General features: G+C 33.7%; 2 protein-coding genes across 2 annotated transcripts in view; both read left to right on the top strand.

Moving 5' to 3' along the window:
• Positions 1–2,809, top strand: part of LOC145265711 (S-crystallin 4-like) — a 36,466-nt gene extending 33,657 nt beyond the window's left edge. The window contains exon 7 of the mRNA XM_080121768.1: positions 2,290–2,809. Within this exon, the coding sequence (XP_079977894.1) occupies positions 2,290–2,454 (165 nt within the window). The 3' untranslated portion in view covers positions 2,455–2,809. The remainder of the gene's footprint in view (positions 1–2,289) is intronic.
• Positions 2,810–12,951: 10,142 nt separating this feature from the next.
• The window catches only part of LOC145265366 (zinc finger MYND domain-containing protein 10-like), a 124,696-nt gene continuing 110,866 nt past the window's right edge, over positions 12,952–26,781 (top strand). Inside the window, exon 1 of the mRNA XM_080121151.1 lies at positions 12,952–13,182. Coding sequence (XP_079977277.1) covers positions 13,094–13,182 — 89 coding nt within the window. The 5' untranslated portion in view covers positions 12,952–13,093. The remainder of the gene's footprint in view (positions 13,183–26,781) is intronic.

Raw genomic sequence — 26,781 nt, 5'->3', positions numbered from 1 at the left:
ATATCCATGTATCTCATATAGAGATTAAGGTTTAGCCCCTAGAAAAGTGTACTCCAGTTAACCAAGCTTAAACGTTGAAACAGGATATAACAGTTGGCGAACGAAGATGATTGCTATAAGGGACATAACTACGTATTGAACAGGATATAAAACAGTATATAAAAGAGCTACCATTTAAAGGTGGGGATGTCTTGTCTTGTTTGCAGTCTAGTCTTACGTTTTAGTTTTGCAGTCTTGCCCTGCAGCCTTGCGTCCTACCAGTCTCGCGTCTTACACTCTACAAGTGTACTCCGGTTAACCAAGCTTTCCAGGGACGAGCGTTTAGCTCTCACATGCTAAGTTCCTTTTTCTTTACTTTCATTTACATTTATCTAACTTCAAAAGCAAGTAGCCATTTTGTATTTGTATTATTACGAAGTACTAATAAACCTTTGTTTGTTACGCATCCCACTCTGCATATTTTGTCATATTATTATATACCGTTGAAACAGGATATAACACCACTAGACTAGATAAATTCTTGTCCTGGAATCCAGTAAGACCAAAAGACCAAAACGAAAGATATACTGCAACATATGAAAATGGATAATTGGGGAGAAGACAATTACTTATTTGAACATCTATGTATCTCATATAGAGATCAAGTTTTAGCCCCTAGAAAGGGTCCCCTTCATTTTTGTGAACTTCAAGTGAAATAAAATGAAACAAAAGGGATTGTCTCTATGCAACCTTTGAGGACATTTGTTTTGCTTTCCTTTGATAAATATCTACGATTCCCCCCCCCCATTTGCCAAAACTTTCACAAAAACACTCGACTAGCTACAACCACTATATACGATTTCCCCACTCTCAATCTGTGCCTAAATCTTATCGTAGATTCCATGAACAAAGCTTCTTTCCCAGAGCTAGCCGCATGTGGAACACTGTTCCACTGGTCTGCTTCCCAATTGAATACAACATAGTAGCCTTCAAATCCAATAGTAGCCTTCAAATCTTCTAAACAAATTCTTGTTGAGCTGTCGCCATAAATAATCAAATTCTACTCAATTAACGACTACTACACTACCACCTTATATTCATTAGCCTTTATCCTCAAGTGGCCTCAGGCCTTGATAAGTGGTGACTCCCAAGTAAAAAAAAAAAGGAAAAAGCCTTCCATTCTATGATTGTGTATTCCTCATATTCATATCATGTCTGGTGTCAGCATATTCGCCCAGGTACTTAAAATCATCCACATATTTGATTTCACAACCACCTGATGAATTCAACATCGTTTCTGTATATCTTGTTTTCACTGTGTTCAAAAAAAAAAAAATGTCTGGTTTACATTGTTTCGTTTTTTTTTTAAGAAATATAATAAGTAACTTTGTTTTATCGCCATTCAATTAAATGCAGGTATACTTTGATGATCGTCTCATCAGTACGAGAGGTGATCTGAAATGCGTTTCATATTCTGTAACTAACTGTAACGTCATTCACCTGAGCCGGATCATAGAGTTGGGACAATTAACTGGAATCGGCTTCTTGTTGAGCCGTCCCCATAAATAATCAAATTCTACATAATTAACGATTACCACACTACCATCTTAGATCCATTAACCCTTATCCTCGAATGGCTTTCGGGCCTTGATAAGTGGTTACTCCCAAGTAAAAAGAAAAATATCAGAAAAATCGAAATTTTTGGTGTTATCAGAATCGGAAAAATTTGTGCCTCTGTTCCAATGTCAAATATTTTATTTGATTTTATTTAAAACAATATACTGCTAGTAATAATAAAATAAGAAATATTTATTCTTCAAATTGCCGCCATTTTCTTTCTGTTCAAATTTTCATAATTTTTTTTGTGCAAATTTTCACCATTTTTTTTTCTGTTTAAATTTTCATAATTTTTTTGTTCAAATTTTTATAAATTTTTGTTCAAACTGTTGCTATTTTTTATTCAAACTTTCGCCATTTTTTTCTGTTTAAATTTTCATATTTTTTTGTCCAAAATTTCGACATTTTTTATTCAAATATCCGCCATTTTTTTCTGTTTAAATTTTGATAATTTTTATTTTGTTCAAACTTTCGACATTTTTTATTGAAATTTCCACCATTTTTTTTTCTGTTTAAATTTTGATAATTTTTTTTGTTCAAACTTTCGACATTTTTCATTCAAATTTTCGCTATTTCTTCCGTTCAAATTTTCGTAATTTTTGTGGTCAAACTTTCGCCATTTTTTTTTTTGTGAAAATTTTCATAATTTTTGTTTTCTTTTTTGTTTAAATTTTCACCATTTCTTTTTTCCAGCTTTCCCTCTGTGACATGTTGTGTTACTGCACCTTGGAAGATCCCCTGCGTGAGTTTCCCTACATGCTGGGGAATTATCCAATGCTGATGGGACACAGATGCCGTGTCGGAACACATCCGATGCTGGCAGACTATTTCAACTCGCGCACAAATACAATCTTCTAGCCACATGCACCTTTTTTCGATGCACCTTTTTAAAACACTCTTTTCTTTTCGAACGTGCAAGCAAAATGGTCTAGAAGTGCTGTTTATCCATATTTTACGAATGAATCCTCTGGAGATCAACAAAAAAACTGTCACAAATATTAAAGTAATAATAATAATAATATCACTATATTTTAAACATATAGATGGTGTTAATAGTTTCGGATGATAAAACGTTGATTGGATATTTAAGAAATCTTTCATAAAAATGAATTAAATTCGAATGATCTACAAAATAGATTATTATTTCGTTTACCAAAAAATACATATAAATCTTGAGGATTTCTAAAATAAAGTATAATAAGGTGAAAAGAAAGTTTTTAAAATATTCTGTATGGTTTTACTATTCATGCACAACAAATTAAGGCACGACAAATTCAGGCATAACAAATAAGGGCACAACAAATTAAGGTTTAACAAATTAAGGCACAACAAATTAAGAGATGACAAATTAAGGCACAACAAACAAAGAGATAACAAATTAAGGGACGACAAATTATAGTATGACAAATTAAGGCATGACAGATTAAGGCACAACAAATTAAGGCATGACAGATTAAAGCATGATAGATTAAGGCATGACAAATTAAGGCATGATAAATTAAGGTACAACAAATTAAGGCACGACAGATTAAAGCACGATAGATTAAGACATGACAAATTAAGGCACAACAGATTAAGGCATGACAAATTAAGGCATGATAAATTAAGGCATAACAGATTAAGGTACAACAAATTAAGGCACGACGAATTAAGGCACAATAGATTACGACATGACAAATTAAGGCACGACAGATTAAGGCATGACAAATTTAGGCACAACAAATGAAGGCACAACAAATTAAGACATGACAAATTAAGGCATGACAAATTATAGCATAACGACAAGTGGCTTATGATGATTTATGTGATATTTAACCGATTTTATTTGTCATGCTGTTTTTTTTGGGGGGGGTGCTTTATTTTATTTTGACGCTAAAAATATCTTTGTAAAAATTATACAGGTTCTTTTATTTTTCGGACGTAAGTGAAATATTCTTTTTTAAAATGGAGTTATGCATATAAAGAAAAACAAAATTTAAAAAAAAAAAATTAAAAAAGCAAAAATAAAAGGCAAAATTAAAAAAAAACAAAATTAAAAAAAAAATTAAAAAAACAAAAAAAAAACAAAATTAAAAAAAACAAAATTAAGAAACAAAATAAAAAGCACATTTATGATTTTTAAAAAAGTAAAAAAAGATATTGTCTTTATATGCTTGACTTGTTTTTTTTTCATAAATAAATAAAAATCTCATTTATTTTTTTACAAAGATAGTTAGCAAAAAAAAAATGAAAAACAAAAAAAAAAAAACAGCATGCCAGTTCGTCTAAGCTGAGATTGATTGCTTCTTGTTGTTTTTGACATAAGAATCCCAGAATTCCAGAATGACGTGCCTAAATATCATATTAATAGAGAAACAGCAAGAGCAGTTGTCGTACCTTTGACGTACCTTTAATTTGTCGTACATCAATAGTAAAACCAAATTCTACTCAACAGTTTAATTAAAACAATAATTGATTTTGTGTGACATCATTTCTCTCTTGTGTCATGTTGGAAATGTAACCAACTGAATATAGCCCTACCATCATCATCAGCTATTTTAACAGCGTCGGCGGCAATGCCTCTCCAAATTGTAGAGTCATAGTAATCTCGAGAAGATAAGTAAAGACGGTAGTCTTCCGGTGCTTTCCGTTTTGATTCGGTTGCTCCCCTAGGGGTGCCTTTCGGATTAAAATAGCTAAAATGTATACTTTTGTGCTTATTAAAAAAAAAATGATGCCTTGGATTTTTATAAAACTTTCTAAAAAGTTGTAACTTACTGATTTCTATATAATTTTGTTTGTCTATAATTCGAGATAACTCTTGGCTGTGCCCCAGGGGCTCTTTTAGGGCTAATAAAAAGACTCCATTTTTTTGGCACTATTTTACCATATTTGTCCAAAATTTTCTGTGTATGTCTATTTAGCAGTTTTGCATGGTGCTGAACTCAAATTTAAATATGTTAAGGCCTTGGGGACTTTTGGGGCTAAATGGAGGGGGAGAGGCAAATGATGGACTTAATCATTTTTTTTTTTTTTTTTTGCATGGTGCAGAACTCAAATTTACATATGTTAAGGTCTAAATCTGCACCGTTTGTTCATTTTCACCAGAATTTGACGTCTCCTTAGGACTTTTGGGGCTAAATGGGAGGGGGGGGGGGGGGTAAATGCTGAACTTAGTCATTTTTTTCACACCTCGTTCACTGTGCACTCACGGGGGACCATGCATGCTCCACTTGTTACATCAACAATCTTCCAAAGCTCATTGCTGAGTGAAAAATCTCTTTTCAACCTGATTTTTTTTTTGGGTGGGGGGGTAAATAAAACAAGCAAAGTCAAATTATTTCAATTATTTTAATAGAATACTATATTCCTCGGATCAATTTGTGCAGAATTAAAAATATAGGAGGCATTACTTTTGAAATGCCTTCTAGTACTCGTATGCTGTTTCTCGTATCTGGAAGACCATAAGTGGTGAAATCTTGTTCTCAACTATGTGATGAAGCTCTCCGAGCTATACAAACAAATAAGCCGCATAAAATTGCTAAATAGTTGTTGTGGCAGGTCTATTTAAATAATTTGGCTTCATCAAGCCGTTCATTAATTCATACCAAGTGTAAAGAATTTGGGTTTTGTTTCCATTAACTCGTGATTATAAAGAGAAAGCCCTTCTTAACGATCATCATCAAATGAAGAATAGAAAATGAACCTTGGTTTTACTTTTGGCAGCCTCGTTACTCACATCCCTTATTTTGTCCTTTAGTCCTCACATTCATAAGTGATGTTTCAAAAAAAAAAATATCTTAAGAAATTTGAATGTTTATACTTTCAAGCGTCAACATGAAATTTAGTGCATATTTAGAATTGCACTTATTAAAAAAAAAATACAGAAAAAATGTTATGATGTATGATTTTTTTAGTTTATAACGAAGACAACGAAAGGAAGTCTCATTTTCACATTTTAATAAACAAACTTTATTTGTCATTTTCGTTAGTAGCTTTAGTAGGAGAGTGAAAGAGAGAAGCACAGTATGAGAGTTCAGTGTTCGTATGCGTATGGTGAGCTACGATGTTCACTCTTTCGCTGCCGGAAGTTCAAGTGCCCCGAGACGTTTTCTGCGCATGCGGCTGGAGGCGCCTTTTTACTGAATTGCTTTGGAGGTTCAATGTTTTGATTTTCTGACCAATCAGAGAGTTTTCCGGGCTGTCGGAAATTCTGTGTCTGTGGGAGCCGATGAGAATCTTTAAAAGAGCTCTGTATTTTCCAAAAAAAGACCAGTTAACAAAAATTCAGAGATAGTGTTGGAAGGTATATATCACTACTGTCTGCAACTCAAATCTTCCTCACTCAACTATATAAAATAATTTTCACTGAAAGTTTTTGAGTAGAGTTAATTAATCACTCTGGAAGGTACATTGAAAAATGTGAGAAGTTTTAAAATAATTATTTTCATAAACTTAATTTCAAGTGAGCATACGATAATAAAAGGGGGAATGCAAAAGTTAGTTACTGTGTCTGTGTGTTCGCCTACATTGTCTGATTAGCTGACTGCTATGTTCAAAGTGTTGTCGTGTTAGATTTGAGTTGCAGACAGTAGTGATATATACCTTCCAACACTATCTCTGAATTTTTGTTAACTGGTCTTTTTTTGGAAAATACAGAGCTCTTTTAAAGATTCTCATCGGCTCCCACAGACACAGAATTTCCGACAGCCCGGAAAACTCTCTGATTGGTCAGAAAATCAAAACATTGAACCTCCAAAGCAATTTAGTAAAAAGGCGCCTCCAGCCGCATGCGCAGAAAACGTCTCGGGGCACTTGAACTTCCGGCAGCGAAAGAGTGAACATTGTAGCTCACCATACGCGCACGTGTTTTTATAATAGTCGTGAAGAGTTCCTTGTGTGGAGACGAAGATTAGATATCCGGTAATTAGATTGTTATATCCTTACTTTAAATAAGAATACAGCAAGAAACACGGGGTTATGGGTGAAAGACAAAAGGGTTTATTTACAAGGGAATACATGTGACATAAGAGTTACTCGACATCTTTTCTTATTCTCTTCCTGTCTTTTTTCTTTCTGCCTTAGTCACGTGAGAGGGTCAATATATTCATAGTTCATTTCATCTATGAAGGGATGTTAGATTATTCCATTACATCAATAATATATATATATATATATATATATATATATATATATATATATATATATATATATATATATATATATATATATATATATATAAATTTTTTTTTTTTTTTTTCAGTAGTTGAATTTTTCCGTGCAGTATTTTTTCGTTGGCCAATATCTTTTTGGCTTAAAGTTGTGAATTCGAATCCTGTTGCCATTTGTTATATCTTTACTTTAAATAAGAATACAGCAAAAAACACAGGGGGGGGGGTTATGGGTGAAAGACAAAAGGGTTTATTTACAAGGGAATGCATGTGACATAAGAGTTACTCGACATAGTTTCTTATTCTCTTCGTGTCTTTTTTTCCTTCTGCCTCAGTCACGTGAGAGGGTCAATATATTCATAGTTCATTTCATCTATGGAGGGATGTTAGGTTATTCCATTACATCATAGATATAGGTCAGGCCTGTTGAAGGAGAAAGAAAGAGACAGATGTTCTTGTGTGAAAATTGAATTAATATATTGCCGATTTGTTGAGGGGAGAACAGTTCAGTCCACACGTGTTTATAGCAAGTCACGTGTTTATAGCAAGTCGTCTCCGGGATGAAGGAAACCGCTCAAAGGAGAAAGAAAGGACAAAGACTTCAGCGCGTTGCAGTGTTTTCATGAGTGCGTGTGAGTTGTATTGACGAGAGCAGTTCTTTAGCATGACAAAGAATCTTCGTTTGGGTACAGCATGTGAAAGCAAGTAGTAGTTTGAAGAGAAGCTTTTTTTGTACTCACGTTAGGCCGGGGGGGGGGTCTAAAGTACCCCCAGCGATGTTTGCTGTTTGGCAGACCATCGAGAAAAAGGAATTAAAGGTTTGTGATTTCGCGTTTTATATACTCGGTCATGTGACTGAGAGCTGGCTTGTGATTGGATAAGCCAGGGAGAAATGGATTTCAAATCTCGAAGTTGTGAGAAGTCGTCTGTAGAGGACTAAGATATATTAAATCCTAATCCCGTTACAAAAGAAAATAATGAAACGAATGGAATTGAAGGAAACAAAAACTCAATTGATTGATAAGATAAACGTGTCGTTTATTTACTGTTGGAAGAATGAATGTTTTAGATATAACACGTGTTCATGTCGGCGTGGGTGTAACCATCGCTTGTTGCGGGACTGGTGGTGTAGAAAGAAAAGGAAATGTGTGTTCATCTCACTATCGTTTGTTCGCGCGTGGGAAGAGAAGTGAGTAACGTAGTGAAAAATGGGAATGATAGTCCAGCGTGTAGACAAAGAAAGGGATAGAGAGTTGACATCAGTTAAACTGCGCGCCATGGTGGCAGTCAGCTACGCGAAGGTATTCTCAGGGACAAGTTGTATATATAGAGAGAGAAAGAGTGAGAATGTCAATCAAGTTCATGGAGAGAGAAAGCGTATAAAGTATACGTACGGTCTGTCCCACATAGTAGCAAAACGGTGGTGACTGGTGCACCGATCACTCACCTCGGAAGGCGAGATGGAAAAGAGAGAAGCTGCTTATTGCTCTTGCTTTTATAGGTGTTTGCTGTGGTCTTTTGCGCATGTGTGGATTTCCTTTGAAAGGGGAAGTGACTTTGTCCTTGTGTGCGTACATGTGTGCGTATGTGAGTACATGTGTGTACGTTAGCGTGTGTGTGTGTATACACGTGAATGTGAGTGTATATACGTGAACGTGAATATATGTACGTGTGTGGACGTGCGCGCGTATGTTTGTGTGCGCGTAGGTATATGACAAGTAATATAGTTTGAGATGTGAATGCATGTTTTTGTGTGAGACTAGAAAAGGCTTGCGCAAGTCTCTGCCTGTTTGTAGCGGCTGCTACCCTCTTGTCACAGAACAAAAATCATATATGTTTGGTTAGTAACTTTTCTATTTGGCTAGTAAACGAAAATATTTGGTTGTTAAAGGTCAACTAAAGATACGTTTGTCCGTAGAGCCCGTTTGATTTCAATAAATTTTAGTAGTAAATTAGAATATCCTGTATTGAATACGTTTCTTAAGGATGTTTCATTTTAGTCTGTCAGGTCCGCAGCAAGCGGCGGGAGTCTTTGCTTGATGATAACCAACAAACCATCTCCACTATGGCCTAGATTCTGTTGGATTTAATGCTGAGGAAATGCATATAGACACCGACACTCACACACACACATGAGGGAGCCAACACATATGGAGGAGCCCCCCCCCCCCACATAGACACACACACACATATACACATGGATGATTACACACACACTCACACACGTGGAGGAGCACATGTACACACACATACACATGGATGAGTACACACACATACACAAATATCTGGAAAAGCACACACACACACACATATACACACCCACATGCACATGGATGAGTATATACACACACACACACACACACACACGGAGGGGCACACACATATACACACACACATACGTATGAATGAGTGCACACACAAACACATGGAGAAGCACACACACGTATACATACACTCACATACACATGAATGAGTACACACACACACACACACACATGGAGGAACACACACACACATACACACATACACACATATATATGGATGCGTACACACACATACACACACATGGAGGAGCACATACACACAGATACATACACACACACATACACATGAATGGGTGTACACACATACACACTCACAAAATTTCTTGTTCTTGTACGTTTCACTCTTTCCTTTCGTTTTATCTTGTTCCTGAAAATGACTTCAATATAGGAAAAGGAAACTTCATTCCCAAATATGTCGGATTAACCTCCAACTTCCAAATTTTTATTATTTCACAAGTTGATTGCCAAGAACAAACGTTTTCAGGCATCGCTTAAAGGACACTGTGAATGCCATGAGCTCTTGGTTCAGGTCCTGCCTGGAGGTCACAATGGAGGTTCATCATCGTTTTTTTTTTTTTTTTTTTTTTGAATGAGCTTTGTTTGTGAAACGGTTCTTTAAGAGATGCACTTTGAATTTTAAGAATTAATCAATTATAGCCCAAGTTTGGGCACTTGTGTGCATTACTGTCATAGAAAAAAAGTTTCTTGTTCTTAGTTTTAAGATCTCAGAACAGGGGAGACAATTCACTTTCAGAAGTTGTTTCATGAGCGTAAGGCAGAAAGTGTTGAATTTTCTTAATTTTATTTTAAATGTTTTCTCAAGAAAACAAACGAAAAAGTCATACACATTCCAATAATAACTGTTCAAAAACTATTTATAAATTTTAAAATCACACATTTTCATAAAATGACAACTTTCATTTATTTCAAAATTTTGACTTTGTTATAAAAATTTATATTTTGTAAAAAGAAAAACAAAAAAGACTTGGAATTTGCTTGATTTTATTGTAAATCAATAACTGTTCAGCTAATTTGAATTTTAGTTTGAGTTGTTAGAATTTTCTGAATCTTGTTTTAATTCTTGTGGAAGCTCCATGTCTTGACAAGCTGCTGGCACTGACCTTCACTTCTGATCTGAAATGGAACATGTACGACACTATTCAAGTCTCAATGTTAGGTGCATTTCATCTCAGGAAGCCAATATCTTTAGACAGCCTGATCTGGTAGCACCAGAGGAGTGGATGGGTTTAGGGTTAGGGAACTGTTGTAGGCTTTGTGAATCCTTTCAAGATACTAATATTTCACACTTCATGTATGCATTAGAGACTCATTGGGCCTTTAAAGCTAAAAAAGAAATGTCAACTTTGGAAAAAATTGAAAAAAATTGTTACGGACGAAAATGCACATTCTTGCATGGCAAATCCCCAATAAGTGTTTTTGATTTAGTTTTATTTATTTATTTATTTATTTATTCATTTTGCTGAATTCAATCTACATATTGAACTTTATTGCTTGAATGCTTTATTTTGTGCCTTAGATAAGTGAAATTTAAAATATTACTTTTTTTCTGATAGCCTTAGAAATTTTTGTTACAAATTTAGGCCCATTTTTTGCTAATTTTTCACACAAATGGTGCTCTAGCTTGAAAAATGTAAGTTAGATGTAGGTAAACCATATATGATTTTTAAAGCTAAACTTATTGACTACAGCTCGAAACACATACCTAGATCTGTGCTTGTGAAGAATGTCTGAAAAGATTTTTCTTCTCGTGAGAAATTCTTCATGGACACTTGAATAGTGTCGTACATCAAATCTGTTGCCAAGATTGCTGGAAAAATGGTTGGATCATTCTACTGCTCCAGTAGTTATCTCACTGCCGATGCAATTCTCTACCTATATAAGGGTTAAGTACATCCTGAAATTGAAATACTATTGCCATATCTGGGCAGGAGCTGCTCGGCACACCTTATCTTTTCTTGATAGAGTTAAAAACAGCTTCAAAGTCTAGTAGGTGATGCTCTTTTCCTTTCCCTGCAACCTCTTTTCCACAGAAGAGACGTTGCAAGCCTGTCGCTGCTCTATCATTATTCCCATGGCAAGTGCTCGTCTGGGATGGTCTCCTATTGCCAAACTTTCAGAAGAAAAACTCGACCAGCTACAACCACTATCAAAAATTTTCCCCACTCTCTATCTGTGCCTAAATCTAAATGCAGATTCTTTGAACAAAGCTTCCTTCCTAGAACTGCCCACGTATGGAACTCTGTTCCATTCGCCTGCTTCCCAGCCGATTACAATATGATAGCCTTCAAGTCCAATGTAAACAAATTCTTGTTGGGCCGTCTTCTTAAATAATCCAAATTCTACTCAATCAACACTATTAACGATTACTAAACAACCAACTTACATTCATAAACCTTTATCCTCAAATGGCATTTTGGCCTTGATAAGTGGTGACTGCCTTATAAAAAAATATATACCAGATTAAAGGCATTCAAGAGTGATAACTGAAACTATTAAATGTAACGAGGTTATTAAAAGTGGAGAAAGATATATTTTAATTAATATAAATAAATTCACATGGTCGCGGCACTGGACATGCTAATGTTTCGGACAAATAGTCGGTTAAAATTAGAAGTCCTCGTCAGATGACTTAATAAATGGTTGCTTTCCGGAGAAGAAACCTAAAATAAAACAGTCCTCAAAACTTAACATTAATGGCCTGGCATATCTATCTATATATATATAAAAGTGAACGTGTGTGTGTGTGTGTGTGTGTGTGTGTGTGTGTGTGTACATTTCCATACGCAATAACTCTGTCAATTTTAAGTCTAAAGACTCGAAATTTGATATACAGGGTACTGAGAGTTGGGAAAATCGACGTAATGGTTTTCGGCCAGAAATTTGGCTGTTAAAGGGGTCAAAGTTCAACGATTTGGCCTTTGAGAACTCTACCAAACTCCTCCAACAATTTTTGGTCTAAACACTTGAAATTTTAGATATAGGTTCCTTGGACATGGATCTAACTTAATAACTTAAGTTGAGCCCAAAACAATAAATGTTAAGGGGTCATAATAGGGGTCAAAGTTTTTAAAAATTACCCTTTTTTTCTTCTTTTTTTTTTTTTGCTCAACATACACCTCCAAATACCCGGGCAACGCCGGGCACCCATGCTAGTATATCTATAAAAGTGAACGTGTCTGTGTGTCTGTGTATCTGTCTGTGTGTGTGTCGGCGTACATTTCCATAAGCAATAACTCTGTCAATTTTTAGTCTACAGACTCGAAATGTGATATGCGGGGTACTGAGATTTGGGAAAATCGATGTAATTGGTTTTCGGCCAGAAATTTGGCTGTTAAGGGGCCAAAGTTCAACGATTTGACCTTTGAGAACTCTATCCAACTCCTCCGATAATTTTGGGTCTACACACTTGAAATTTTAGATATAGGTCCCTTGGACATGGATCTCACTTAATGACTTGATTTGAGCCCCAAACAATAAATGTTAAGGGGTCATAATAGGGGTCAAATTAAAAAAAATGACCGTTTTTTTGTTTTCTTATTTGTTTTTGTTATTTTGCTCAGCGTATACACCTCCAAACACCCGGACAACGCCGAGCACCCATGCTAGTATATATATATATATATATATATATATATATATATATATATATATCCTGTTTTATTTATTTATGTATTTATTTTAGACATTATAGATTTCCGAGTTTAAAGTGTGTGTGTATGTGTATATGTGCGCATGCATGTGTATATATAAGAGAGGGAGAGAGAGAGAGAGAGACAGACAGACAGACAGAAAGAAAGAAAAAAAGAAAGAAAGAAAGAAGGTTTCAGGGGGAGGTAATCGATAGAAAACCTAACAAGAGTGACGTCCCTTGATCAGTCCGTAAACACGTTGCGACTTGTTCAGTTGCTTAGGACGGATCGATCTAATTTGAACTTTTTTTTCCTCTGGGATTATCTCCAAAAATTGTTTTTTAAAAACGGAGCATAAAGACGACAAGGAAGAATGTCGGAATCAAGAATTAGTGCCGGAGAAGCCGAAATGTACGTGGACTCTCTTCGGACATTCGAAATACAAGAAATTGGCGGAAACGCGTAAGTTTTATCAGTGATATTTGTTGTTATTTGTTTTTTTAATGATCAGTATGAAGAGTTTTTTAATATATATATTGAAAACTATGACGTCATAAAAAGCGAATGATGTAATAATTGAGATGTCACAAATTAGTTATGTATAATTACTCGATCGCCTGTTAATCCTGGCTTGAGATAGTTGCTAGTCTAGCCGCACTGAAGAGTTGTGATACAGCGTAATAGTCTGTGAATAAATAAATAAATATATATATATATATATATATATATATATATATTTAAAAAATTACCAAAAGAAAATTCATCATTTACTCGTAATAACACGATCTCAAATTATGACTTTCATATGGTTATTTAATGTTATAAATAACAAATACTAGCCTAACGGGTTACAGGTGGTTGGATTTTTATTTTAGAAATGATAATTCTTTTTGAATAACCATATATATATATATATTATATATATATTAAAATTCTTTATTTTTCATTTAAACTCTTTTCTTATTTTTTGCTCGTTTCCATGGCAACAGAATATGAGTAAATTTTTGATAAACAATCCTCTGTTAACCACATCCACCAAAAATGAGATACTACTTTTTTAGTAAACACCCTGGAAATTTTGGCGGAAAGAAGCAGAGATATTATAGAATTTAAAATGGGGGGGGGGTCAGTTTCGCACATAAATTTAGTGTAATTGTCTAGAAATTCTATAACGTTTTCAGGCAGTAGAATCTTATTTATTTATTATTGTTTCGGAGTGGTGGTGGGGGCTTAGCTGAGGGTGTTCATTTACAATTAAGAAGATAAGATTCTATTTTTTTTAGTTGATTACGTGTGAACACTCTAGAAAACTTTTTCTTCTTCGTGGCTTGCGCGAATGGCGTAGTGGATATAAAATGACACGTGTATATCGCCGTGACCGCGCCGCGCGCCACTTCGAAAGTGATTTTGAAATATTTAAACTGTCGATTAGAAAACGATTTCTGGCAAAGTCAATTATTTATTGTTCATTGGTGATCCTTTGCACGCGCCCCTGTAGTATAAAAGAACCGAAATTCATGGAAACTGGGCAAATAAGCAAGAAGATGGGTTCTCCTGTAGGAGACGTCTCCCTAAACTACTTTCGCTTTTTCTCGCTCACATGCCCCTATTCCGAATTCATAGCAGAGCGGGCCGATATCGGTGGACTTTTTTTCCTACAATGATTTTTTTTTTTTTTTTTTTGTACTTGCACAATTTAATGAAGACATTAAAAAACGAAAATGTCGAAAAAAGGTTATATTGCACGTATCCGTTTTGGAACGAAGATCGCCGAAAAAATATTTAATTTGATCGAGTAGTTTTGTTTTTTTTACAGCCGAAAAAAAACACGGTTTTATGATAGCGCGTTGAAGTCAGCCATTATAGAATTTATTGAACACGCCACGGCGAGATAACTCCATGTAAAACGTCGACACTCCCTCCCCATCTTTATTACTCGCTTTTCTTCCTAAAAATCGAACCTTTTGCTCGGTATCACAACAAATTGTTTTTTCGCTGTAAAAACAAAAACAAAAAACAAACAAAAAAAAATTGTTTGATGAAATTAAGCGAAATCTTTTTCCTGAAAACTTTGTTCCATAACGGATACGTACAGTATAACCTTTTTTTTTTTTTTTTCTCGATATGTTCATTTTTTTTTTTTTTATGTCTTGATTAAACTGTGCAAGTACCTTTTTTTTTAATGTTTAACATATTTCAAACATATAAATTACTAGAATACCCGTGACCCGTTGGGTCATTATGTTATATTAACTATGGAATTAATGTATGTAATCACGTTGACACACCAGTTCTCGCCAGATCACCGAAGTTAAGCAACGTTGAGCCTGGCTAGTATCAGATGGGTGAACATTTTGGAATTCTAGGCGCTGTATGTGCTCTCCGCTTATCTCGGCATTGTTTCCAGTCTTGTACCTCAACTTGCCACTGGTATTCAACAATGTCGACTCAGGAGAGGCGTGGCTGGAGACTGCACAACTCTTACCACACAAATTTCACGCGCAGGCACCCTTACAGTGGGTATCCATAGTCTGTCAAGACTGGAGGAAGCCACCGCCAATGTATGAGCGTGACACTTGTGATATAAAGAAAATAGTTTTTTTTTGTGACATAACAGAAACATTTCTATGAAAGTATATTGAAATTAAAAAAAGAATATAGATAGATTTCTATGAGTCGTTCTGTTTATAATTGTTTATTTTTGAAAAAAAAAAACCCTACAGCCATTGAATTATAAGTGGTTTGCCATAGTTATAGGTAAATGTGCACTGAACAGATACCATAATACTTAAAGTTAAATTCAAATTTTGATATATCTTTTAATTTAAACGTGAAAAAAAACAATTGGGACACTGAAAACGTACACAGTAAAACAATGTTTTATTGTCGCGTTAATTATTTATTTGTAACGCAAATTAAAAAAAAAACATTTTCGAGGTTATTTATTTATGTTTGTAGTGTAGAAGAAAATGTATGAATGTTTTTTAAGAAAGGTGTATTAAAAATAGAGAATAAATTTTTAAAAAATGAAGGCAGTGGGTACATCGCCGTTGTTAAATGCTGTTATGGTTGTCAATGGGTTGAAGTAGATTTATTTGTAAGAAAATTGCATTAAAATAACTTAAACGTAATGAACGATGTATAAAAAATGCAGAAAGTATTAACAATTGTTTATTTGGATAATTTAAACGCAAAAAAAAAAAACAATTGGGACGCTGAAAAAGTACACAGTAAAACAATATGTTTTATTGTCGCGTTGATTATTTGTTTATATATGCATGCGCAACCGGAAGTTGTAAACGGATGTTGGGTTGCAACATCTGTTACAAGATCATTTGAATTTTATAATTATATAGATAGATAGAAGATTGAACAGTAAAAATAATTGAATTAAAATAAAAATCATTTTTCTTATGGCGAATTAGGGTTTGTTTTACAATCCACAGATATTCGAAAAAGTGGTTAAAATTCAAATGTATAACAAAAAATGTTATCAAAGGGTAAGTTACTCTTCTACCTATCTGAAAAAAGTTTTTAGTGGTTTTGCTCACTTTAAAACGTTTGATCGGTTCGAAAAAAACATAGTGTCTAATGTTATGTGAGAACAAGAAAAATGGCCGCGACTTGGCTGCTAAAATTCTAAGCTTGGAAAATGGGTTAAAAATTTTTTTTTTTTTTTTAATTATTATTTTTAACAAAAATACTGTTAGAAACCTACATAATCTATGTCACAGTAGCATATATTGTGTGGGTTTCTAATAGTACTTGATTAAATAATTCGATATAAGATTTTTATTTTAATTTAATTATTTTTACTGTGCAATAATTTATATCAATTTGAAATGTTTTTAAAAAATATTGTTAATGACCGTTTTTGTAGAAAAAAAAAAAAAAAGAAGCCCACTGATATCAGCCAGCTGCTTTGAATTCAGAATAGGGACAGATACTACACTTGGATCTTGAATAAGGACATGTGAGCGAGAAAAAGGGAAAGTAGTTCAGGGTTACGTCTTCTACAGGAGAACCCCAACATGCTTCAAATGTATTTCTGTTATTTACGGACCATTTTGAAATAATAACATTATTATTTTAGAACCCTCATTCTTAACAAGGGGAGAAAAGGGGGGGGGGGCTTTGTTAACTATTTCGTACTTTCACCTAACAATTTAATTAGTAAAGTTTGCATTTTACGGTTCCTGTTGAAATAATAACGTTATAATTTAGAAATCCATTCTTAACGTAAGGAAAGGGGGGGGGTATTAACTATTCTGTACTTTCACCTAAAAATTTAATAAACAAAAAAATACCGTAATAATTCAATTGAGCTTGAAAATCCTGTGTAAAAAAAAAAAAAAAAAAAAAAAAAAAAATAGCACGGTCCCTAAACTGCAAAAGTACCAGTAAAAATATTCCGTATTTAGAATTTTTGATGATTTATTTTTAAAGCAAGTTTAAATTAAGATGGAAAGAATAGTCTTGCAGATTTAACTCTTTATAAAATTAAAAGAAAAAAAGGGTTCTTGGACTTTGGCTCAGGATCAAAGTGAAATATCTGTTATGATGCTGGACTTGACTTTTTCACTTCATTTTTTTTTTTTTTTTTTTTTGGTCTCGGTTAGAGGAGGAGAAATCCTTCATGACTGATACATTTTTTTTGTGTTTGTTACTAACCAGAGTTCCCCTTTTTGTAGAGTTGGTTTTCCCCCACATTAAAAAGAAAGATGAGGATAATAGTCTGCAATAAATAAATTAAAGTGTATTTAGTTTTAAAAAATTTACTGCAGTTTCACGGTATCACCGATCGTCAGAAATGTTCCTAACAAGCAATCAGTCAATTGATTTCATTCAGGGAAACTCCTGATTATCGGTGATACTGTGAAACTGCAGTAATTTTTAAAGCTAAACACATTTTTATTATTATTTGTTGTGAAAGGAAATAGATACGGTGAACCTTACCTCTGTGGTTTGGCAGATGAGGTCGTCATCGTTTATTTTGGCGTTCAGTTTTTTTCTCGCCCAGAAGAGAGAAATGACATTTCAATCCTTGTTTCTGGTCAGGCTGAAAAAGATAAATAAAATAAATAAATGTTTACTTGTTGTTTCACGGTTGTGTTCAAAGTTAACATCTTTAGACATTTGAAAAGTTTTATCACCGCACAAGCAGAAAGGCCCGGCATATAAAATCAACAGTAGGTTCTTTGATAAGACAGAAGCGAATTCGAAATGAATGTTTCTGTTTAGGGCACAATTGAACCATGATACTTGACTTTTGCATTTAAAATTTTCATTCAAGCTATTATATATAAAAAATAATTTTATAAAATCAACAGTAGTTTCTCTACAGTGCAAGGTAGACTACGATGTATTGTGGACTACCACAGCGGGGAGGCATGTGAAGCTTTTGCTTGGTGCACCACAGTGGGTCCTTGACTAGAGCAGGCCAGCAATCAATTGATTTGATTAAAAAATTGAGCCATATCACCGATTTTAATTATAATAAAAGTATTGAAATTTTGACACAATCGTTAATCCTCTTTCAATTCTGGACAAAGTCTGATAACCCTGCTAGTGTATATATATATATATATATATATATATATATATATATATATTGTTATACTGTATACCAATCCTTATTTAAGAAGCTCAATGTAATTATAGAGCAACATAGTAATAAATGACAAAAAACTATATTCCAAAATTCATGATGTTGATCTTATTATTTATTCCTTTAATTCAGTTGACATTTACAATTCTTGACAGAATCTGTTTATATATATATATATATACGTTTTATTTTTATTACCGTATCTTTCTGTTAAGTTACATTATTGTTTCAGCTACTTGGCCGTCTGTAGCATCCTCAGACTTTCACAGAAAAATGAGGATGCTACAGACGGCCAAAAAAAAACGGCCGGGTAGCTGAAACTATAATGTAACTTAACAGAAACATACGGTAATAAAAAATAAAACGCATACTTGCTCTACAACGGTATTGAGCACTTTCTTCAGTTTTTATTAATTACCATTTCCACTAAATATATATATATATATATATATATATATAATGTAATGCTCCCTATCTTAGGTTGAGCATATTGGGAAGTGATATACAAATTACCATTGCTTTTTGTGTAAACAAATTGAGCTTAGGTATTTGTACAATGTCAAAACATTGTTAATTCACTGCCTGCATAGCAGCAACCATATAGCGCAATGGTTTCGGTTCTGGCTTGGGGTAGTTGCTTGTCTAGCTGCACTGATGAGCTGTGAAACAGCGAAACAGTACTGTATGTGGATGACTCTCTCTCTCTCTCTCTCTCTCTCTATATATATATATATATATATATATATATATATAAAATGAGCTAAAAAGGAATACTTTCTTTATAAAGCAAACCTATAAAGATAGGAGCTCTACTCGGTTAAGATGAGCAATCCATAAATTCAATTAAAAAGATGTAGAATAAAAGCAACATAGAACTTTATTAGACCATAAGGTCAATAAGGACGGAAATGGAAAAGCAAATAGGAAATTTTTATCCTGATGATCTAATAAAGTTCTATATAATTTTTATTCCTCATCGTTTTTTAATTTATATATATATACTAGCATGGAGATCCGACGTTGCCTGGGATTGGATGATGATCAACAAATGTTTCACACTGCCATATCTTTATAATCACCAAAGTCGTTGAATTCGCCCATTTTTCAATCAAATTGATTGATTGCCTGCTCTAGTTGGGGCCCCAATGCAGTGCACTGGGAGAGAGCTTCACATGCCTCCCTGCAGTGATTTTAGTCTACAATACATTGTAGTTAAAATTGAACTGTAGAGAACCTACTGTTGATTTTATAAAATTATTTTTTAAATATAATAGCTTGAATTTAAGTTTAAAATTTAAAAAAAGTCAAGTATCATGGCACCATTGTGCTTTAAAAAAAAACAAACATTCATTTCGAATGGGCCCCTGCTATATCAAAGGACCTAATGTTGATTTACTATGTCGGCTCTTTTTTCTTGTGTGGTAATAAAACTTCTCAAATGCACTTGCGATGTTAGGCTGTATAAGGTGTTCACTTTGGTCAAAAGCACCTGTTCCTTCTTTCATCAAATTTTTTCAATTATCGATTACCAATACTTACCAAAGAAATTCCGATACAAGACCTATCTAAGAACACTGTCAGGCACATAACGTGCCTTTGTATGAAGTTTCATAAAAATTGGTCCGGCAGTTTTCAAGACCATAGGGAATGAACTCACAGACACACGCACAAAGTTCCTTTTATATATATATATATATATATATATATATATATATATAAATCTTATTGAAAATTAATTCAAATTCTCATTAAAGACATTAAAAACCTGTAAAGAAGGTATACAGAATTTTTTTCTTTTTGATTTTTTTTACATAGGAGTCATATCTTATCAAGGCCCAGAAGTCACTCGAGGATAAGGGTATTAGTCAATGGGATTATAGCGTAATAATCATAAGTAGTGGGAATTTTGTAAATTGGATTACTTAGGGGGTTCATCAAGAACTTGTTTACATTGAACTTGAAGACAATCAAATTGTAGTCAGCTGGAAAGCAGGTCAACGGAAGAGTTCCACGGGTGTGCAGTTCTAAGAAAGAAGCTTTGTTCATGGAATCTACATTTAGGTTTAGGCACAGATAAAGAGTGGGGGGAAATTATTGATAGTGGTTTTGGCTAGACGAGTGTTTCATGAAAGTTTGAAAGATTAAAGCTCAGACGAGCACTTGCCATGAAAATAATAAAGCTCACAACCTCTCTTCTGTGGGGAAGAGGTTGCAGGGAAGAGAAAAGGGCATCATTTACTAAGCTCCAAAGTCTATTTGGAACTCTGTCAAGACAGGATAAGCTGCTTCCAGCAGCTCCTGCCCAGATGTGGCAACAGTACTCCATCACTGGTCGCACCTGGCTTTTATATAAGTAGGGAATTGCATCAGGAGTGAGATATCTATTAGAGCAATAGAAGGATCCTACAATTTTTCCAGAGACCTTGGCAACAGATTTGATGTATGTGTTCCATTTCAGATCAGGAGTAAATGTCAAGCCCAGAAACTTGGCAAAACATTAAGCCTCTTATTAAGCCTCTTATCTATCCAACAAGAAGTACAGATAAACTTGAGCAAACCTTATTAAAAATAACAGAATTCACGGCTTAATTATACTTTTTTTTTCTTTTTTTTTTTCGATATTGCTTGCTTTAAAATTAAAAAAATATATATACTGTATGTTCCACATGTATCAGTAACATTTTCGAATCGGGTGTAAAAAAAAAACGCTAAGGGACAAAAAAAAAAAGCAGGGGAGAAAAAAAGAGAATTTCAAAAGATAGCAAAGAAACGTACATGAAGTTAGACACCAAGAGAACGTTAAAATAAATTTTTAAAAATAACATTTGATATATGAGGTAAAATTATAACGCTATCTGACTAGCTTCCTATAGTTGTCAGTCGACTCGACATTATATACAATTTAATTTTCTTTCTTTTCTATGTGATATTTCATGGTGGTCAAGGGGTTAAAGCTGTAGAGTCACAGATGACTTTGTAACTGGGTTCGAATCCTTTGACTAGCGATAATTATTATTTGCTACACTCATGTTTACATAAGCATGAAACGTAAGTAGTTGAAAATAATAAATATTTACATTAAAAAAAAACAATATTTGAAGAATGGAAAACTTACATCAAATCTGTGCCAAGGTCACTGATCGTGTCCTTCTATCACTCCAAAAGATATCTCACCTCTGACACAATCCTCTACATGTACAAGGGCCAAATACACCCTAAAGTGGAATATTGTTGCCACATCTGGGGAGGAGCTACTTGGTGTGGACTATGATGTCTTGACAGAGTTCAAAACCTGCTTTGAAACACAGTGCAACCTCTTTCCAACAAGAGACGTTACGAATCTGTCTCTGGTCTACTGTTATTTTCACAGAAACTGCTCATCTGAGCTTCATTGAATGGTCCCTCACCTCTGCACCAAACTTTTGCAAAATTACAATTATCAAGCTACAACCACTACCAACAAGTTCCCCTACTCTATACCAGTGCCTAAATCTAAACACAAATTCCATGAACACAGCTTCTTTCTGCCTGGGAAATTCTATTCCACTGGCCTACTTCCCAGCTGACTACAACATGGTTGCCTTCAAGTCCAATATGAAAAAGTTCTTGCTATCTTGTCCCCTTAAATAGTGCAATTCTGCTAAATTCCCACCAAAAATGATCACTGACCACCTTATACTCATTAACCCTTATTCTTGAGTGGCTTCTGGACCTTGATAAGCGATGTAAAAAATATTTTTTAAAAAGTGATTTGAAAATAGGAGAGTGAAGATAGACAATAAAGTATATTTAAATAGAGTAAAATGGCAAACTCTGTTTCCTTACATCAAGTGGCTTCATGCCTTGTCTCAAGCAATTCCCATGAAAATAAATATGAGGTACCTTCAATAAGTTTCCAGACTTTTTTGTGCAGGCATTTAAAATTGTTGGAGATTCTTGAAAATTCAATATATTATTGCTATACATCTTATGAGATGGCTGACCAATTTTAATGATTTCCAGTTCAAATGAACAGCTACAGCAGGAATTGGAATACACCCTACTAAAGCCTGATTGTCATAGCTGGTGAATTTCAAAAATGTAATCTGGACGTGAAAACCTTTTAGAAAAACAATATGCAATAAAATTCTGTTTGAAACTTGGGAAAAATGCCACAGAAACGTACAGAATGATTCAGATTGCTTCTGGACCATCTTGCATGAATCGAACATCAGTTTTTGAGTGGCATAAGAGATTCAATGAAGGCAGGGAGTCTGTGAGGGATAATGAGAAGTGTGGGAGGAGTAAAGAAATAAAAACACCAGAGTTGATTGGCCAAAAAAAGAATTTCATAGATAAGGACCGCCGTGTGTCTATAGAGACAATAAGTGCACAGTTTGATGTCAGTGTGGGAACTGTATACACAATTATTTGTGAGGAACTGTAGATGTAGAAGATTTATGCAATGCACAACTCCATTCTTGTCACAGACTATTTGATCACTATATTATACATATATACAGGCGGTTTTGACCAAAGTTAACACCTTATGCAGCCGTACGTCACAAGCGCATTTGAGAAGTTTTATTACCACACAAGTCGAAAGGTCTGACATATAAAATCAACAGCAAGTTCTTTGGTGTGTCAGGGGCGCGTCCGAAATGAATGTTTCTTTTTAAAGCATAATTGCCACATGATACTTGATTTGAGTTTCATTTTAAACTTATGGAAACCCAGTGTTTATCAAGACGTTCTCAAAGACAGGCCACGCATTATTATATGTTTGTAGTGAAGATATGGTTAAGAGTCAGTTTTAGTCATTTAGAACTGATTTAAAGCTTCATCACTCACTCATTTTTCGACCAAATTCCAAACAATTATTACAGCTTATAGATCACCTTCTTAGCTATACTGTGAAAAAAAGTTTCAATTTTTGTTCAGTAAAACAAAGGTATGATGAATTTACTGGTGTTTACAATCGTAAAAAAATGTAAAGAGGTGAGCAAAGTTTTTTCCATAGCAACCATGTCGCTTCAGCGACTACTGTTGCTACCAATTCACCGCTCTCTCGAAAAGAGGAGTAACAAGTGAAACAGAGACTGAAAGAATGAAAGGGAGATAATTGGGGGGATTTTATTTGTAGAAGTGTAAGCCATTTTGAGCTTCAGATGGTTTGCTGTTACACACAAGTCCTGGTAGGTGACTTGTTTGTAGTAGACAGTTCCACAGAACAAAATATTCTTACCGTGTCGAAACCCGGGAAAGAACATGTGAAATTGCTCCAGAAAAGGTTTAATATTTATGAAGCAATTCTGGTTTCTGATTGGTTGGTAGCAGAACGTTAATTAATTTGATTCGTCAGTTCTTAGCAGCATCGTTTATAAATAGAATCGTCCGACTGTGTGGGATCATACCCCTTTATAAGCCCAAAATATTGCAACATTATTGAAAGCAGACGAGTGCTGTACATTGTTATTACATATGTGTATGTTATGTTTATGGGGGCGAAAAATATAAGACTGAAATTAAACAAAGAACAAATGAATTTACTGGAAGCCTGAAAAAATCACGGATTACAATAGAAAAATGTGAGCATGAAAAGTAATATGGTTAAGCTTAAACATGGAAAAGTAAAGGACTAGTTGTTAAAACTGGAAAAGAAAAGGACAAGATATTCTAGTAAAAAATATCATAAATTTATAACTTAAAATATTGCAGCATTAAGAATTGATTATATAATGTTATAAATTGAATTTTTTAAAAATTCTTAATGTTGCAATATTTTAAGTTATAAATTTATTATACTTTTTACTAGAATATCTTGTCTTTTTCTTTTCCAGTTTCTGCAACTAGTCCTTTACTTCTCCAAGTTTAAGCTTAACCATATTACTTTTTATCCTCGCATTTTTCTATTGTAATAAATATATATATTTCTCTTTCATTCCAACTCCAGATTAAATAATATTACGGCCTGTGGTGATATACCATTTTGTTTATAATGAACGATTCCAATCTTGATATTCTTCCTTTTATTACTCTCGGCTATTAATAGAGAGAGAGAGAGAGAGAGAGAGAGAGAGAGAGAGAGAGAGAGAGAGAGAGGCAGAAGCGAGAATTATAGACGGCATATAGAATATGAACAGAGGTACAAACCACATACAATGAGAGAACGTGAAGGCAATAAATTAAAACTTAATGAGAGATGGATCATTTTATATCATAGATATCCAATATTTAATCTCAATAACAGCTGTTTCATGCTCTTGCAAATATTAAGAGATAGTTTTTCTGTTTGCCTGCTTTTCAATGATGTCAAACTTTTCAACAGTGACATAAACATTTTTCAACCACAAAAATCTTTCAACGTAAACAGTCGTAAACAGCTGTTATTTGATGAAGTATCAGCATTTATATATATTTTTCCATGGGGTCCTGATTTCGAATCTCGCTAGATTCAGCCACTCTGATGAGTCGTACACGACGAAACACGTGTCAGTGGATAATTATATTTTTAAAATAATATGTATGTCGCTCCCCATTTGGAGGTACCAAATTGGTAAAAGGGAAAATTATTCCAAACTCGCATTTAGGTAAAAATGCACTTTCGTATAAATAATTGAATTCATTCTAAAAGTATTGCAAAAAAAATAAATAAAATAAATAAATAACATCTACGTAAATCGCGATATATTCAGCAGTTGTGCAAGATAGGCCAGTTGCAGAAGTTTAGGCTTCTTTCCATGGGGGTCCCGATTTCGTAAACGACGAAACACGTGTCGGTGGATAATTATATTTTAAAAATAATATATATATTTGGGGGTACCAAATTGGTAAAACGGAAAATTATTCCCAACTCGCATTTAGCTAAAAATGCACTTTCATATAAATAATAAAATTCATTCAAAACGTATCGCAAAAACAAATATATGACATATATATACTAGAAGGACGCCTGGCGTTGCCCTGTCGTAAGATACACTTAAATATGATATTTTGATTCACGCAGCATACATATTTATTATTAGAGACAATTCTGTATCGATTATTATATTAAACATAATATATACGAGTGAGATCAAAAACTAGAAATATATATATATGACTTAAGGTTTCTAAAATTATACTAGAGCTGTCCACAGAAACTTGTGGTATAATGGATAAAAAAGAGCTAAGTTATATATATACTAGCAGAAGTAACCGTCGTTGGCTGGGCTCAAAAACTTCAAAAACAGCCTACAAAAAAGTGATATATATATACTAGCAGAAGTACCCATCGTTGTTGACTGGGTACAAAACCAACAAATGGACTGTGACTGATGAAAGTATGATAGGTTATGAAAAGGAGGGGTTTGTAAAGAGATAGGTTTTGATACTCAAAAATTTTACCCTAAGCAAAATATGATGAAAGTAAAGATAATTTTCGCGAAAATATAATTTTTTATATAAACTTTATTTCCGTTCGTAGCCAAGAGTGACCAACAAAATGATGTTTCCTTACAAAGAGAATATGTTATGTATATAATAATATAAATATACAAGAAATAAATGTTACCATTGTCGATAAAAGTTACTTTTATGGTAGAAAAGTTCATTGGTTTGTATTTTTAAGTAATTTGTAAAACTTTTTTTTTAATTCCGAACCGGTTTAAAAAAGAAATCAGCATTCGGTGTTAACAATTTAAGAGAGTTCCATCAACGTAAGGAATATTTATAAACATATTTTAATGTTTTCCGTTATTTTGTGATTGAGGAATATTCGATTATGGCATGTGTTGTTTATATAAAAATTCATTTAAGTAGTTATCGCCTCAAATTTCGTTTTAATTTCGGTTCGCTGAAATTATTTCAAGTAAAGAGCATTAAAAACTATTTCAAAACAAAAAAAAAACATGGACTGAACTTTTATTGACTATGGTAACATTTATTTCTTGTATATTTATTTTTTCGGGTTGTCGTTTGTTGGCTTTTCTGCTAAACACTCTTACTAAATAATATCGACGAAATATCGAAAAACAAAGAAACAAAAACAGTTTTGAAAAATAATGAAGCTTTACTTACTTTAGTAAAATAATCAGAAACAGCAAAATGGGATATTAAAAATGTAAACACGTAATTACTTTAGTTTTTAAAGCAAAGAATCGATATAAATATGAATAAGAAGAAAAAGCAGAACAGCTTCGTTTCAGTTTTACAGTATTGAACGGTGTAGTATTGCACCGTTGGATTCAGGGTTGTACTATTGTAATGTAAAGAACACGCAGAAAGGGTTGTAATCAACTGAATTCCTTCTAGTACACTGACAAAAACAGATATATAAATAAAAATAAAAAGGTTATGTAAATATTTTTAAAAAGACACATAATCACGTGAGCAGGATTTTTTCCTTCTTTTGACACGATAACAAGTAACGTTCTTATTTGTTATTATTTATCTATTCATCTATTTTCGAAAGAGTGCCACGTGCTAGTGAAGAA

The sequence above is a fragment of the Euprymna scolopes genome, chromosome 40 (assembly GCF_053919585.1).
Source record: "Euprymna scolopes isolate OS-2025 chromosome 40, ASM5391958v1, whole genome shotgun sequence".
NCBI classification, from domain to species: Eukaryota; Metazoa; Mollusca; class Cephalopoda; order Sepiida; family Sepiolidae; genus Euprymna; species Euprymna scolopes.
The sequence above is the reverse complement of the archived record's forward strand: the minus strand, read 5'-3'. Positions and strand labels throughout refer to the sequence as shown.